Below are 15,240 nucleotides of genomic sequence, written 5' to 3'. Positions count from 1 at the left end.
TGGTTTGGGCAAATTCAGAGCATCTTTGAGTGGTGTAATATGGAACAGATTAATATCTGTCTCCAGTGAAATGCTACCCGAGTCTGTGTATCTGTGCCAGGGAGAACTGTGCTGTCTGGACTGTAAATACTTAAAGACAGGAGCAGCCCTCCTAAGGGCTTTAAAATAAGCAACTCTGCTAAGGAGAGCTTTAGTTGGGCCTCGAAGGGAGGAATAAATTAAATGCAGGATCTTCTTCACATTATAGAGGACGTTTGAGCATTTTATTTATTATAGGAAATGTCTGTATTTTTGTGTGTGTTTTTGGGTGTTGGTTATTTGTGCGTAAGAGAGTTTGCCAGGTTGTAAAGGACAGAGGTCACTTAAGTTTTTGATGAAACATCGTATTTCTAGGCCATTTCATGTGGGTTCCCAGCCCAGGGTTGTAATTCACCATACAAAACCAAGAGCTCTATAATAATGTTGTATGTTTTGTTTCCATCCTTTAAAAGGCCACTGAATACCTTTGCCATTGCCTTTCCTCTCTCACTGGTACCTACCACGAATATTTTTAGATGCAGCTATGTTTTTTAAAAGAAGCGGCTAAAGCCATTGCTGACTGCTGACAAGCTTCTGAACATAGTATTTACTTCCTTGAATTTGTGTTTCTTGGTGCAGGTTTTTTTTTTTCCATCTCTAGCATGTGAGAGAAGTATTTAATTTTGATTGTCTGAAGAACAAGCAATTTGCTTTCAGAAACCAAGGGTTGTGCACTGGAAATGTGGGGGTTTTCCTTCTGGTTCAAGTACATGACTCAGTACTATTAGTAATTATTTAGAGATGTATTTTGTCCTTGTTTCATGTAGAGAGCTCTTAACAAAATATATTGGAATTTCACACAAATGGTTGTTGAATTAGAATCCAAAGAGAAGACAGCAGATGCCTTTTGAAGTAGTTCTCAAATACAGTGTAATTACATCGGATGCCTTTAGCTCCAAGTTGTTAAGATTCACTGGCATGTAATGCATTTCCCTGGGCCTGCTACGGTTCACGGTGTAACCTTGTTAGCTAATGAATCTCGTATGAATCTCTTTTTAGCAATATTTATTCAGCTGCTGTGTTATTAAGAGCAAATGTGCAGTAGTGGTTATTAAAATTCATCGTTCTTGCTTTTCTGCTAATTGCGTAATACTAATGATGTACATCTTTGCATAATATAATCTCTTATTGCTTGCATCATTTGGTTTCATAAATTATTCAGCATTATGCATACTTTAATATTATTCCTGCTTTTCTCAAAACTATAATAATTTACTTATATTCAATTTACAGCTGTGGAACAACTATTTTCATTTGGCTGTGGCTTTTATTACCCAAGACTCACTACAGCTAGAAAACTTTTCCCATGCAAAATACAACAAAATCCAGAACAAGTAAGCAAAAATCTGTCCTTTGGCATATGTCTTTAATTTTATAGTAGAATTATGATTATGATAAAAAAACCCTTTTGTATTTCTTTTTTTTCTTCTAGATATGGAGATATGAGGCGTTTAATTGGCTTTGCTATCCGTGACATGTGGTACAAACTTGGTGAGCAGGCACATGAACTTGATCGCAACTGAATCCATAGCATATTGCTTGTTGCATTGCAGAGCGTCTGACATGAAGTGCTTCTGTCAATATTTCTGCTGTTTGACCTCGTTTTCACTCCTGTGATTAAGCTTGGAACCGACATGAGATACAGTTTGACTATTGGATATTTTTTATCTCTAGAAGTCCCAGCCTTCTCTCAGATTTCAAAAGTGGCTGAAATCAGTTTTCAGAAACCTTTTTTTTTTTGTTTTGCTGAAATTGAGAACGAGATAAGTTTCCCTGAGAAGGCTACTGCTCAGTCTTCATCTACAGTTCCAGAAATTAGTAGGCTTGGGTTTTGGACTCTGTTTGGATTAAGATTCCAAAATTTTTTTATGTTGGTTGTACAGCCGTGTTCTGCTGCTGCTCCTTAGAGAGTTCGTAGTAAACAGAGCATCAGTGCATTGTTCCATGAAAATATGTATTATAGAGGGTTTTTTGAAATACACAGTGATGATGATGATGAAACCTGTGATGATACTTTGAAATGCAAGCTGAATGTCAGATTTCAGACAGTTAATCGTCAAAAGACTAGAGTTCATCGGCTTATTAACAGAGAGGAGACAGAAAAAAAAGGCTTTACAACCATTCTGTCTGCTTGGGATCTCTTGGCCACAAGCCAGTTCTGGTCTTTTGTTCCTATGTGCCACTTCAGTGGAGTGCTGAGCATAAGCCAACAGCATTCTTCCCTTGTTCCCGAGGTCCTCATTGTTCTCACTCAGCTAAAACGCAGCCATTTCATGCAGGAAGACTGGTGTCACCACTATGGATCGAAGTGCATATTTTAAGAACGGTGTGGAATCTTCTCGGTGCCTGCAATAAAAGAGCATTTTTTCCCAGCAGTATGAATATTTCTTACATGTTATTAAAATTTTAGACAAAATATACCCAGTCATCCAGTCATTGTGAGGTTTGACAAGATGTTACTCTTGATTCCTGAAATGGAAATACAGTTGCTGATGGCAACACAGTCTTCAAATTATTTTTTAAAAATTTTATTTATTTATTTAAAGTGGCGTGCTATGTTCTTTCAGTTTGGTGCTTAGGGACCTGGTTTAGTGGTGGGCTTGGCAATGTTAGGATCATGGTTAGACTTCATGATCGTAAAGGTCTTTCCCAACCAAAATGAGTCTATGGTAAGTGTAAGATTGCTCTGTTGGTCAGGCAATAGATACTGCTGCCATTTAGCTGAAAGCTTCTCTCTTTTCTACTCACGTAAGAGGATTGCTTGGGAGAGTGAAGATGTTTAGAGGTGCATGGATAGCTACGTAATATGTGAATCTCTGTGGTTTTCAAAATTTACAGACCTGTAAGGTCTAATACGTACAGGTATTGGAAGTTATTCAGTTGTCCTAAGATTCTTTTCAATTTCATTGACATTACTGGTTTAACTAGGATTAATAATGATTTCAGTCAGCGTGAGTGGAAGAAAAAGTAATGTTCTGTAAAACTGTTGAAGTCGTAGTTCTGTTATGCTTAGAGTTACGTTCGCATGGCGCCCATGTGAGAGGAAAGTCGGAATCAGATTTCTTTTAGTTGTAGGACAAGTCTAGTCATATTTGTTTATGAGAATATTTTATCTCCTTACAAGCTTTAGGTGGTATTGACATTCTTGCGCAGCTCATTGGATTTTGATGGTGGTCTGCTCCATATGTTGCATGTTTTTCTTCCCCAAGAAACGTGTAGCATTTGAAGAACGTCTTGAACCTGCTTCAGTTTTTTGCAGATTTGGATGTTCGTTGGCAGCTGGTGTAACAGTTGTGCTACAAGATAATTTTGTGTGGTTGTAGGAGTTGTGTAGACAGTGTTTCTGTTACTGCTCGCGATGTTTGATGCATTGGTGGATTGGATTTATTGGCTGCAATGTTTGAAGTTATTCAGAAATGAAAGCAAGTGATGTTGTTCTCCGTCATAAGCTAGAAAGGTTACACCGTGTGATGTTACCATGTGGCACACTCCTACTGATAGAGTTTGGGGGGTTCTTAGGTTTCTTCAGTTTCTTCTTCCAAGTGTTTAAAAGCGGATAACAAAAGCTGAAAAACGGAAAAGTTCGCTGAAATTGTCAGCCCCGCTGGCACACCTGCTTATTTCTGGCACTGAATTCTGGCATCTTAAAATGAGACTGTGTCCCTCAACACGCTTTCAGCTTTTGAGAAGGAACAGAGATGAGTGACTAAGTTGTAAGACTTTACCATCATAAATGGTTTAAAACACTGCTTTGAATGATTGCATGCCCTAAATGTTTTCCTAAAAAAATGTTTCTTTTCTCTCCTCTCAAATTCCCAATTTACGTTTCTGTTTCAGGCCAGAATAAAATTTGCTTTATTCCGGGGATGGTTGGACCCATCTTGGAAATGACTCTTATTCCAGAAGTTGAACTGCGAAAAGCCACAATTCCAATTTTCTTTGACATGATGCTGTGTGAATATCAAAGGACAGGAGAATTCAAAAAGGTAATTAAAAATGCTCTGCGTGAAAATTCATTCAAGTGTCATGTGGCCAGTTTATTTCTGGTAAATATTTCTTTTGGGGGCTTTTCTGCTTATGGAAAGTAAAACCCAAGTTATAAGAACAAAAGGAAGAGCTCTTGTGTGAGTCTAGGTTCTCCAGAGTGACTTAGTTGGACTTAAGTTAAACTTGCATCACAGTGACAGCAATAAGGTGCTGGAATAGGTGCCTGGAGAGATTGCAGCATCTTTTCAAATTGTTATAAATTTCAAATTGTTACAAAAATCAAATACAAAATTTTCAAAATGTAACTGAAAAAGGTTCTGAGCAACAAGACATGACATTGAAATCAGCCCTTGGGTAAGTAGGAGTTAAATGACCCCTGGGGGTCCTTTGTAATCTAAATTTTTCATGATAACCTTTGCTTGTGACATAAATATTGATAAGACAAAACTTCCAATTTTTGATACAGAATGTCTGACAGAAGTAGCACTGAATAGTTAATTATATATTACCAGATTTCTCAGGAAACTCTTAACTTTTCTAAATATTTAATGTGAGAAAAATAAGCACTGTGAAGAGCTGACATTCCTAAAATGCTTTCTACAGTGATTTTGAAAAGGAAAAGGATTTTTAAATCACGAGTATTCAGTGTTTTTGATTGATGGACTAGGAATAGGGATGGTGGTGTAGGACATTTGGGGATGTAATCCGAATCTCCTGCCACTGCTTGCTGTGTCTACCTGGGCAGTAAGAATCTATCAGATTCTTTCCTAGGTGACTTCTCCGTTCTCTGCAGGCTCATTGGACATGGACTCTCTTTATTCTGTGTCTGCACACTGCCTTTCATGGTAAATTTTAAGTTGCTGTTTCAGGCTTTGTAGTTACACAAATAATTAATTCAGAACAATCTGTGTAATGGTAAGCGGCAAACAAAGCCGTAATTTTAGACATTCACAGGAGAGTAAATATAAATACCTCACTCATATACCCAGCTATGTTTAATACTTTAAATCATGTGGGGCATTTCTGTGTCAACTAAGTGTGGAACAAACGAGCAGATGGAATTTCCTTTTTGGTCTGTATTCCACAATGCAAAGCTTTTGGTTTAAGGCCAAGATTAAAAAACCACTTTGCTTCTATGCATCTGTTCCCTCAATGTCCTAATAGTCCCATATTTGCCGCCTTAGAAATGTTTTCCTTCTCTTGGCTTATCCTTCGTCTCTTGGGAGAGATGCACAGATCTGTACAGACCAAAAACCCAGAAAACTCATCAGTCTTACTGACCGATTAACAGGAACAGCTTAGGAGCCTGGAAGATGCCAGTCACTTAGGTGACCCTGAAATCAGTTCGTATGCTCATGTACATAAGTTTCAGGTGATATTTTTTTCAGTGCTGGGGAACAAAGACATTCACCAATGCAGCTTAAAAATAAGAGGTAATTTTTATCAGATGGTACTGAACTGCTTCATAATTGAGCAGCTGAGTCTCACTGGATTCTAATGTTCTGCTTTAGAAGTTGTGATCACTTACTGGTCAAGAATTGTGTATTTTATTCTCTCCTCTCCTATGGATGAGGTAATTAAGGTAAATTTCTTAAACTTGTGTCTGTAAGTTTGGCAATTCTCGTAAGTTTTTACAAATACATATTTTAAAGCAAAAGCACATTAAATTTTATTACTTAACATTGTTATGATCAGAATGAGAAAGGGCAAAGAATTAATATGACTGAAAAATTATTTGATACACAAACATGTAATCTCTAGCTTTTGCTAGTGGACAGTTTTCATATACAAGTTGGCATTTAGTATTATAAAGGACATTTTCTTAAAGCTGTAGCATGAAATCTTGAGAATAACGTTATTTCAAGACTGCCTTAGGCACTCAGGAGCCTAGACTGACATTCAAGTAAAACATAATTTTCTGAACTTTAAAAATAAAGAATTTATAATCTAATCTTCTCTAATGAGAAAAGAGGGAAAACACAGAGACTTCTTTACTAGTTGAGTCTGTACAGGCACTGGAACCAGAGCTTGTCTGGTACCTGCCACATGATTTAATAAACGTTACCAACAAGCCTGAGTTGGTTAACCTGGTGGGGTACCGCGCAGAGACACCTGCAGTGCTCCATTCTGGGTGGACATACGCGTTCTGTTGGTGCCAGCTCAAGAGGCTGTGTCCCGCTCTATGCATACAATAGATGTGCTGTAAGGATAGGAGGTTCTTTAAACCTATCAAGGAGGAATTTTATTTTATTTAGCTATTTCTAGGAATTCACCTAATCCCAGAGAAACCAAAATTCCGCCTCTGATTATCTCAAGAATTTCTTACTATACACATGTAGCTAATGGAATGGAATATATCCATAGGTGTATGGCACAGAAAGGCATTTTCTTTGTGATCCTGCCTTTTACTTAGCACGGGTGACTTCCATTCACCCAGCAGAAATGCTATATAAGCTTGTAGTTCTGGCTCTATTTGAAGATGTAGGGAGGAAGCCATTAATATTTACTCATTTTAGCCATCAAGGCTTTGTCCATCAGTAGCTCAGAGAGCTAAGAGTCTTGGAAAGGCAGTTTATCCAACTTCAGCATCTGTGGATAGAATTACTCCTGTAAAAATACCCCTTTGTCTTCAAATATGAAGGGGAAGGAGTTGCCGATGTGTTGGAAACATGGCGTTAAAAGAATCTCATCCTCCAAATGTTGATAAAATGTCTTTCCTTGAAAGCTCAGGTTGTACATTTTATTAAGACTTCCCAAAGACAGACACATTGTCAGGCAATCTAGTACTGTTCATTCTAACTGATAATCTGAGGCCAAAAGCTAGAAAACTTACTGAAAAAAAAAAAAAGGGGGGGGGAGCAAAAAACAAACCAAACATAAAAAAGAAAAGATTAGCTCTTTGCAGAGTGAATGAAAATATCATTGAAATAAACATGGATTCACGTAGCGTTAAGGATTTAACTTGGCTTAGGAAAGATTACTTCATCTGCGTTTATATTTCTGTTCAGATAAGTCATTCTGTTTGTGTTCGGTATTTTCAATTTAGTGTCATTGATTCCACCACTTGCTGAAGCCATCTGGGGAACTTGTCTCTATTTGCTGTCCTTCCTGGATGTCGAACTGCGTCAGAAAATAATCTGACCGCTTGTGTCTTGGGCTTACGTGGCTATCGGTAGGGTTAGAGGGATAGTAGATGTTTATTTGTAGTGAACCTGTTGGAGTCTTGTATCTGTCTGAGCTAAGAGCTGTAAAAGGTTACTAAATGAGCGAATATAGGTGCTCTCAGTCAGCCCCTCTGGCGCGTGTGATTTATAATTGCTGTAAAGACCTATATTTCTTACCCTCGGTTCTTGAAATTTTATTATGCGTAAGGATTTCAGGAGGATGGGAGATCATCCCATTAGCAGAAACCAAGTTTGTATGGCTTGGTGGGTCAGATAGATCCCTGTCGGAAAAATGGAGATGTTTGGCATTGAAGTGTGATCAGAATGTGCAGATTTCTTGGATCTGTTAGATAGATAAGAAGGTGGATTTAAAGCCAAATTGCTGCCAAAGACAATTGGGCACACTCTGTTAAAGTTAGAGGAGAAGTACCCTTTCCAGGGCTTAATTTTGGCACAGACACATTAGAACTTTATATTTCTGCCAGCTTTTTTATTTATTTTGGTTCAAGTGACTGGCTTTTTTGCAGCTTGTTGAGAAACTGCAGGAAAGATGCTTAGGAAGAGGTTTTTTGTTCAGATCCAGCATCTGTGAAATTATTGCATCTTAGAGAAGTAATTGATTCTCTACCTGCTGAATAAGTACTAGGAAGGATTTAAGAGGTTGATGATTTTTAACTGGTGCTTGACTTGCACTATATTCACAGATTTCTCTTTCTGCAGTAAGCCCACAGACTTCAGCTCTAGAAAACGGGCTGGATTGGATGTTTTTGATTAATATTACCTTGTCCTGAATCTGCCGTGTACGTGTGTTACCCGTGTTACGAATACACATACTACTTACACATAGAAGTTAATTCTGAGCACTGTAACCTTGTTTTTCAGTCTGGACCAGCCAGAGTATTTTACACATGCGCGCACAAACCCTCACCCCCCCACCCACCCCCCATTTCTCTATACTTCAATGGTAGCTCTTTAGTTGCTAGTATTGGTATAGTATGTACTGTCCGCTGGCAGTCTTTAACTGGTGTTCTAATTACAGAGAGAGAGATAATATTAGAGCAGCAAAGCCTACAAGTAACAGGATGAAGAATTGTTCTGGATTACAGATTATTGGTGCTCCTAACAAACCAAAATTCTTTGTGGCCCCTAAATAAAGAATAAGGTTCCCTCTTATTTGACACTCCTATGAAAAAAAAACAAGTAAGAAATAGTACTAATGCAGTAGTCCTTTTGTTCTACTCAAATCAGAAAATGGGATTGCTGTTTCTACTGAACAATTTATAGTTTTCTTTGGGAACATTATGGGAAGAAGTTCTTAAATGGAGACTCTGAGATCTGAAGTCATTAAGTATTTTGAGGAGCAGTGTAGAGCCTGTTCAGTACGCCACAGAGATGAAACATTTACTGCCAACTTCTGTTGAAATACTGGATGACGCCACGCGGCTCAGTTCTGCTGAAGTCAGCCCTATGCTGCTATTAATGTCTCTCATATGCGTACGATACAGGTTTGCAAATCCACATTCAGCAATGACCTTGTATATGTAGGCACCTCACTGATAATAAACGGCAACCTGTTTTCTCAATTTTCCCCTTCATCCAGGCAGCAGAGTGTTTTACCCCTCCTACGTCCATTTAAAACAGTGCTACTCGTGTTGTCATGAACATTACTGCCCTACTCAGTCGTCTTAACTTATGCTGCACCTGGTGCCGAGCTGGAGAAGTCACCTGTCGATGCCATTGTATCGTGTGAACACAACTCGTGTCCAAGTTCTTGTCTGTCACGTCAGCCTCCTGTGAAATGTTTCAATATTTCTCTTTGAAGCATATCTTTCTGGTGCTATGTTATAATCATACGAACCATTTTGGTTTCACGCATTTACAGCTCTGGGTTTGCTGGTTTGACTTGATCTGAGAAATATGAAGTGATTGAAATTGCTCCTTCCTCCCTGCCCCTTCTAGAAAAGTGTATCCATATTGCCCAATGTTCTGCACCTGGTTTTTTGCTTTTCCTGGGGTGAGTGTAGAAGTTAGGCCACTCAAGACACTGTTCCAAAGCTCCTTGAAAGAAGCAACAGCCCGCTTCAGCCTTCCGTCTGAAGAGCAGTTTGCAGCACCAGAATGACCCAGTAGATCTGGGTCGGACGCATGGCTTCCTGCTGGCTTTGATGAACAGTGGTTGAGTAATTCTTCTGTCTCAGTCTGGAATTGTGCTCGTTGCTGTGAGAAGGGGAAACCTGAGAAGTTCTGCAGTGAATGGGTAGCGAGCATGTAACGTGTCAGTTACCTTAAAACTTTAAATTTGAATAGAATATGGATTTTTTTTTTTTTTTTTTTTTTAAGGAGGGAGGGGGCTTGCTCTCAGGGATAGACCTAAGGAAGTATAAATAGAGTTTTTTACATATTCTATAGTTTTCAGTTAGAATGTCGTGTTCTCTATAACTGAAGGAATAGTCCCTTCCAGAACATTAGTCTGAAGATATACTGGGCCTGCTGGCTGTTCTAAAGGGAAGAACAGTTTTCTTATACGTAGCCTTGGGCTTGGCTTCTTCAGCTCAGGACTGAACTTTTTGATGAGGGTATATTTAAGGGAAAATGTCTTGCGTTACAGTTACTAGATAGCACCACATTTAAAATACTGTAGTAATTCAAGATTCTACCAGGTTCTCTGACAGGATGATCTGGATGCCAGTCTGCCAAAGCTGTCAGAGACAGAAACTCTCCAGGGAGAAACCAGAATTATTCATATACTGAAAATTGTGTGAAAGAAAAACGTGAAAATTTTCTGTGTTAGTGCAGCAATGAATTCTGTCATTTTTACAGTGCTTTTAATATTATAAATAAATAAAGCAATGGAGCTTTATTTCAGTATAGATCTCCTAGTTTTCTAATGCTTTCTCTGTGCCTATTGATGTGTTATATAGGCTTGTCTAGAACCTCGTGGTAGACCTTTCCCACCTCTTCTTGAAAATACTTAGCTCTTACTGGGACACATTTTTCTTTAGCCACCTGGAAAAGTCTCTTTTAGAGTTGTTTCCTGCTTTTCTCAAATGTCTTCTTACCTGCACTCTTCTCCTGCTTCTCTCACTAGCATGTGTGCTGCCGTCAGAGCACGAGCCATCTGTCATTTTTAGCGTGTCTCCAGTTGACTCCTAGGGCAGTAGAACAGACAACATTGACAGGCCGTCTTTGATTTCTGCCGCCTCTCCACGCTGTATGCAACAATGTGAAACAGTCAGTATATATGAATATGTATTTATATATATATTCATATAAATTTTGCCACACCTGAGTGATTTATTCATATGATACTCAAAGCTTTTAGCAGATATCTTAGGGGGAGGGGATTAAGACGTTAAGAGGACATTGACAGCCACATTGGAGAAGTTTAAAGTGTTGGCCTTAAACTTGTCACTGTCTAATTGTGCAGATTCTTTACCAATCTGTATCAAGTTGTTTTCTCACACGGTACTGGCTGAACATGATACAGTTAGTTGGGTGAGAGCAAAGAATGACTGTAGCTGCACTAAGACTTTGAGATTGGTGTATCACCGTCCTTTCAGAGGGCGTACCTAAATGAAGTGCAAGCTTAGCTGGAAGGGCTTGTCCAGGCTTTCAGCAGTGCTAAAATCCAGACTATCATTCAAACCGATGAATCTTAGAATGAGGGTATAAATTCTAGGATTTTCATATAACAAGCCTAAAAGAGATGTCAAAGAATGACGAAGCAAAGAAAATTACAGGAAGAGGCTTAGAAGCGATGCAGATATTGGGTAAACGTAAGCACGGAACACGGTCGAAGTGACTTGGGTGACCAGCGAGTATAAAAGCTATTCCCGTTGGAGTTGCAGCTAGAGACTGGTTAATGAAAGAATGACTCTGCCTGGAAGGGGAGTTCCACTGGTGGTGTACTTGGATTTGTGCTCGATTTCCAACCTGCAGGTGCAAAAAATACCTGCTTCTTCATAACGTAGTATTTGAAGGTTGGGAACAATTATGCTAATGGACTGGCTGCTCTTTTTTTTAACATCTTAAAACCTGCAGCATTTTAATATGAATATTTATTTCTGCTAAGCTTATTGAGTTATTTTCTGCCATGCAATATTTTTATATTACGTTAGTTTTAATTAGTTTTCCGTTTCCCCAGGTTGATATATCAGTTAGGTTATTTTAAAACACTTTATTTCTTGAACACTTTTTTGGTTGTTTGTTTCAGATTGATTCTGAAGGACAACAATAGGCTGACATTCCCAGTAATTCTGTTCAAATTGACTGGGTCTACACTGGACAGTATTAATGGCGGTATATTTTCCTTGGAACCCTCCCCCAGTAAATTTCCAACTGAATTACTTTCATTTTTATTATTTTTCCACTGGTATTTTTCATTTTATGCTAAGGAAAACCACAAAACCCCCTCATCTTTTGTATTTCTGTTACGAGCATGATACATAAATATCAACTATTTGAGGACATCTTCCAAACATGCAAATCTCAATGCTTTGAGGTGCTTGGAAAGCGACAACACAAACCATACGCATGTGTTATAGTTTCCTCAGTTTTAATTTCCCGGACCTGAATGCATTTTGCATAATATACAGTAAAGGCATTGCAAACTAATTACAAATTCTGGTCTCAGCATGTTAGGTTGGATTAACCCTTTCAAAATGGTAAAGCAGTTTCCCGGGCGTAATGTATTGCAAAGGCTTTGAAACGACAAATTGCAGTTGTATATTTATATTGCAGTAACATTTTTAAAAGGCTTGATGTAATTACGGTATGATCCTGCAAAGTGCTGGGTTAAAATATAATCGAACACGTACTTCTGTTTCTGTAAGAGGTAATGGTACATTCCTGTGGTGTATTAATGGGGAATTACCTAGAATTTCCTCAGAGATGTGGCTGCAGTTTATTAGACTTTGAGGATGTCAGGGTATTGGCATTGACAGTTGGCAGGCATGTTTGGAACAACAGTTCCGCAGGTTGGCATTGGTTTCCCAGATAACTTTTTCTTTACCTGTGTGACAAACTTTGAAAATAAGCTTTCTCTTTTTCTGAATATTGTGAGATATTGATCCCTTGCTTAATTACATAAAACTCCTGAAGGGTATACGAGAGACTGCTACAGGGTGTAACAGGAAGGGCAAGTAAACAATATAGCTGACACCTTCGGACACCCAGCTTCAAGAAATTTGTTATAGGAATGACTGAGCCCAGTAGTTGGGTTGAAGTTTTGAGGGCGACGCTGCGGGCTGGGATGTCGTGCGTCTCTGTGAGCTAAGTTTGGGGTGAAAGGAACCCTGGAAGCCTTGCAGTTTTAAGAGCTGGCGGGTAAGTGATAGCTGAGGTCACGAGGTGCGACCAGTGGGGAAATCTTAGCAGGTTTTCTCTCTCTGTATGCGCACAGGCTGCGTAGATTCCTTTGCAATTCAGAGGCGAACAAGGTACTTTTTGACCTTACAAGCAGAGAAATACGGCTGCAGATGGCTCCAAATGAAGCGACGTCATAACTGTGAAGTAAAATGGAAGGAATGATGCAGAGGGGAAAGAATTGTGTATAACTACAAAAATAGCTTGTTTGCTGTCTTTGTTATGCCACTGTTTCCTAATTAGGGTCTAGATAGACCTAACAAAGAGCAATTAAGTAAGGTGTTGCATACTGTAGGCTTGTTTTTATTTTTAATTTTTTATATTTTTTCTGGGTGAAAGTGATTCTACTCACTCTGAAATCTTACATGTCAAATCAGAGATGTTCTGTGGAAACTCGTAACACAGACACTGTAAGCCTGTTTCCTCAGGTGGTTTTATCAGTTTGTACTAAGAAACAGGTATCTGGAGATAGTCAGGTGTGCATTATTCAACTGGAATATATTCAAGCATTTAAGCCTTAGGAACATGTGCTATAACTATACAAAGATATTCTTTTGCCGCCATACTGAAATGTGTTTGACCTCTGATACCTGCTCAGTGTTTTGATTTTTCTTTCTTTGTTAGTTTGAAAATGAAATCATTTTGAAGTTGGACCATGAGGTGGAAGGAGGACGAGGGGATGAACACTACATGCAGTTGTTTGAGTCCATGTAAGTACTGCATGAGAATAAATGCCTTCAGGATGTGTCTTTATCTTACTGTTCCTACTTCTCAAGTTATAACCTCACTTAAAACTGAAATAGAATCTTAGCAGCTTTTTTTTTTTATGAAGGGACTGGAAATAGCATACTGTTTTAGTATACTTGGTTTGAATTGTAGTTTTGCTTGTTGAAACCATTTTCCTGGTTGCTTTTCAAGTCTTCTGTGCTGCAGGTAAACAATGAAGAAATTATACCTAACCTGCATTTCTCTATCCAACTTTCCAGCAAAAGATAATCAAGTATTCACCTTGCTTTTTAGTCTTTCCCCATTTTTCTTTATAACCTTTCTTGGTTTGATTTCACACTAATAAGAGGGTGGTATTTAAAAATGTCTTACTTGCTTTTCTTGATGTCTAGGTCGGACTCCAGGAGATTATGCTCTGAAATTATGTAAAGTGCCTAACCTGAAATGAGAACATTGCGAAGTGTTACAGTTTAATAAAAATATTTCGATTTCTGCATTTCTGACAATCCCAAAGCCTGACACAGCATCTCCTTCTTGGCCACCCACATTCAGTTTTATTCTCAGACTTAATAGCTGTGTCTTCACCTGTGGCAGGTTGCGTGTGAGATGTATTGGGCAGTGGTGGAATCCTTGCACCTACCTTCAAAGGTTTCGTGCTCTCTCCTGGGGAAAAAAAACCTCTTCTAGTGGGCTGTTTTTATTGGGATTATTGTATAAAGCTGAGCAAGACAACTTTTTAAATCTTCCCTCATGAGACAGGTATTCCTCTCTCCTGTTCATTTTGCAGTTCTCCTCTGCGTGTACTCCAGTTTATCTGTCTTCAGTGACTGGAGTTATGTGCAATGTCCTGGGTGGGATCTAGCAATAGCTTGTGTTTTCTGTCGGTGTTTTTCTACCTGCATTGGAAAGCAATGTCTTGGTGACAGCTGCTCATTTCACAGTCAAGTAATGTTCATAGGCCTGCCTTGTTTGCTGTCACTCCAAGTGAACCTATGGCAAAAATTCGTAACAGCTACTTAAACGCTGACTGTATTTTCCTTTGTTAGCATCTTGTCCTGGTTCTGATACTTAACATGATGTCTTCTGAGGCTTTCTTACTTTGTTTTCCACAAATATCATTTAATGTGCTCCAGCCTTTTCTGCTGGTTGTCAACTCTTGAGACCGTTTAGTCTTTAACATTCCATCTGCAATGTGTTTAATGTCATAAGCCATCTTTCAGTAATTTATTTAAATATTTCAGTTATTGTTTCAGACTAGTCAGACAAAAGCAATTCAAGTCTTCTGGTTTTATCTGTTAGCTGCTGTCACATCTTGTACAGTATGAGTGTTCTTTCAGACACATACGTACCTGCTCCCTCTGTCTCAGCGAAATAAGTCTATGTTGGAGCTGTACAATCAAAGGAATAAACATCAGGTGCTGTTTTTACTTGGCTTGAGTTAAAAGTCGGAGACTGGCTACTTTACTAAGGTCCCATTCTAGGATTTCTTTGTGGTTGAAGTTAATATGTTTTTTCCGAAGAAAGCTTAAATAATTTAGAGGAGTAAAACATTATTTTTTGCAATTAATTAAACTTAATACTTTATAATGAAATTTAAAAAATAATAGTGTAGTTAAAGATTAATAATAAATTATTACATGTACTTGCATATAAATTGAGTGCTATTAATGAAACTCTAAGAGGTCAGAAATTAAGACTAATGTGTCATTGAAACTCCTCAGCTTAAGCACACAGCGTAGGGATAATTTTGCAATTGCTAGTTTGTTTTTACTGTTTTCCTGTGAGAATAGATAATGATTTTGAGATGTATATTCGGCATATGCTATTAATAACAAGTAATATACATACTTTGTGCATTGTGGTGGGTTGACCTTGGCTGGATACCAGGTGCCCACCAAGTCACTCACTCCCCCTCCTCAGC

General features: G+C 38.5%; 1 protein-coding gene across 1 annotated transcript in view; it reads left to right on the top strand.

Annotated features, from left to right (window-relative positions):
* DOCK2 (dedicator of cytokinesis 2) overlaps window positions 1–15,240 on the top strand; it is a 197,169-nt gene that overhangs the window by 148,189 nt on the left and 33,740 nt on the right. The window contains exons 31-34 of the mRNA XM_086470823.1: window positions 1,312–1,412; window positions 1,511–1,569; window positions 3,916–4,064; window positions 13,218–13,303. Coding sequence (XP_086326949.1) covers window positions 1,312–1,412; window positions 1,511–1,569; window positions 3,916–4,064; window positions 13,218–13,303 — 395 coding nt within the window. The remainder of the gene's footprint in view (window positions 1–1,311; window positions 1,413–1,510; window positions 1,570–3,915; window positions 4,065–13,217; window positions 13,304–15,240) is intronic.

Source organism: Leptosomus discolor, chromosome 10 (assembly GCF_034619465.1).
Source record: "Leptosomus discolor isolate bLepDis1 chromosome 10, bLepDis1.hap2, whole genome shotgun sequence".
Lineage (NCBI taxonomy): Eukaryota > Metazoa > Chordata > Aves > Leptosomiformes > Leptosomidae > Leptosomus > Leptosomus discolor.
The sequence above is the reverse complement of the archived record's forward strand: the minus strand, read 5'-3'. Positions and strand labels throughout refer to the sequence as shown.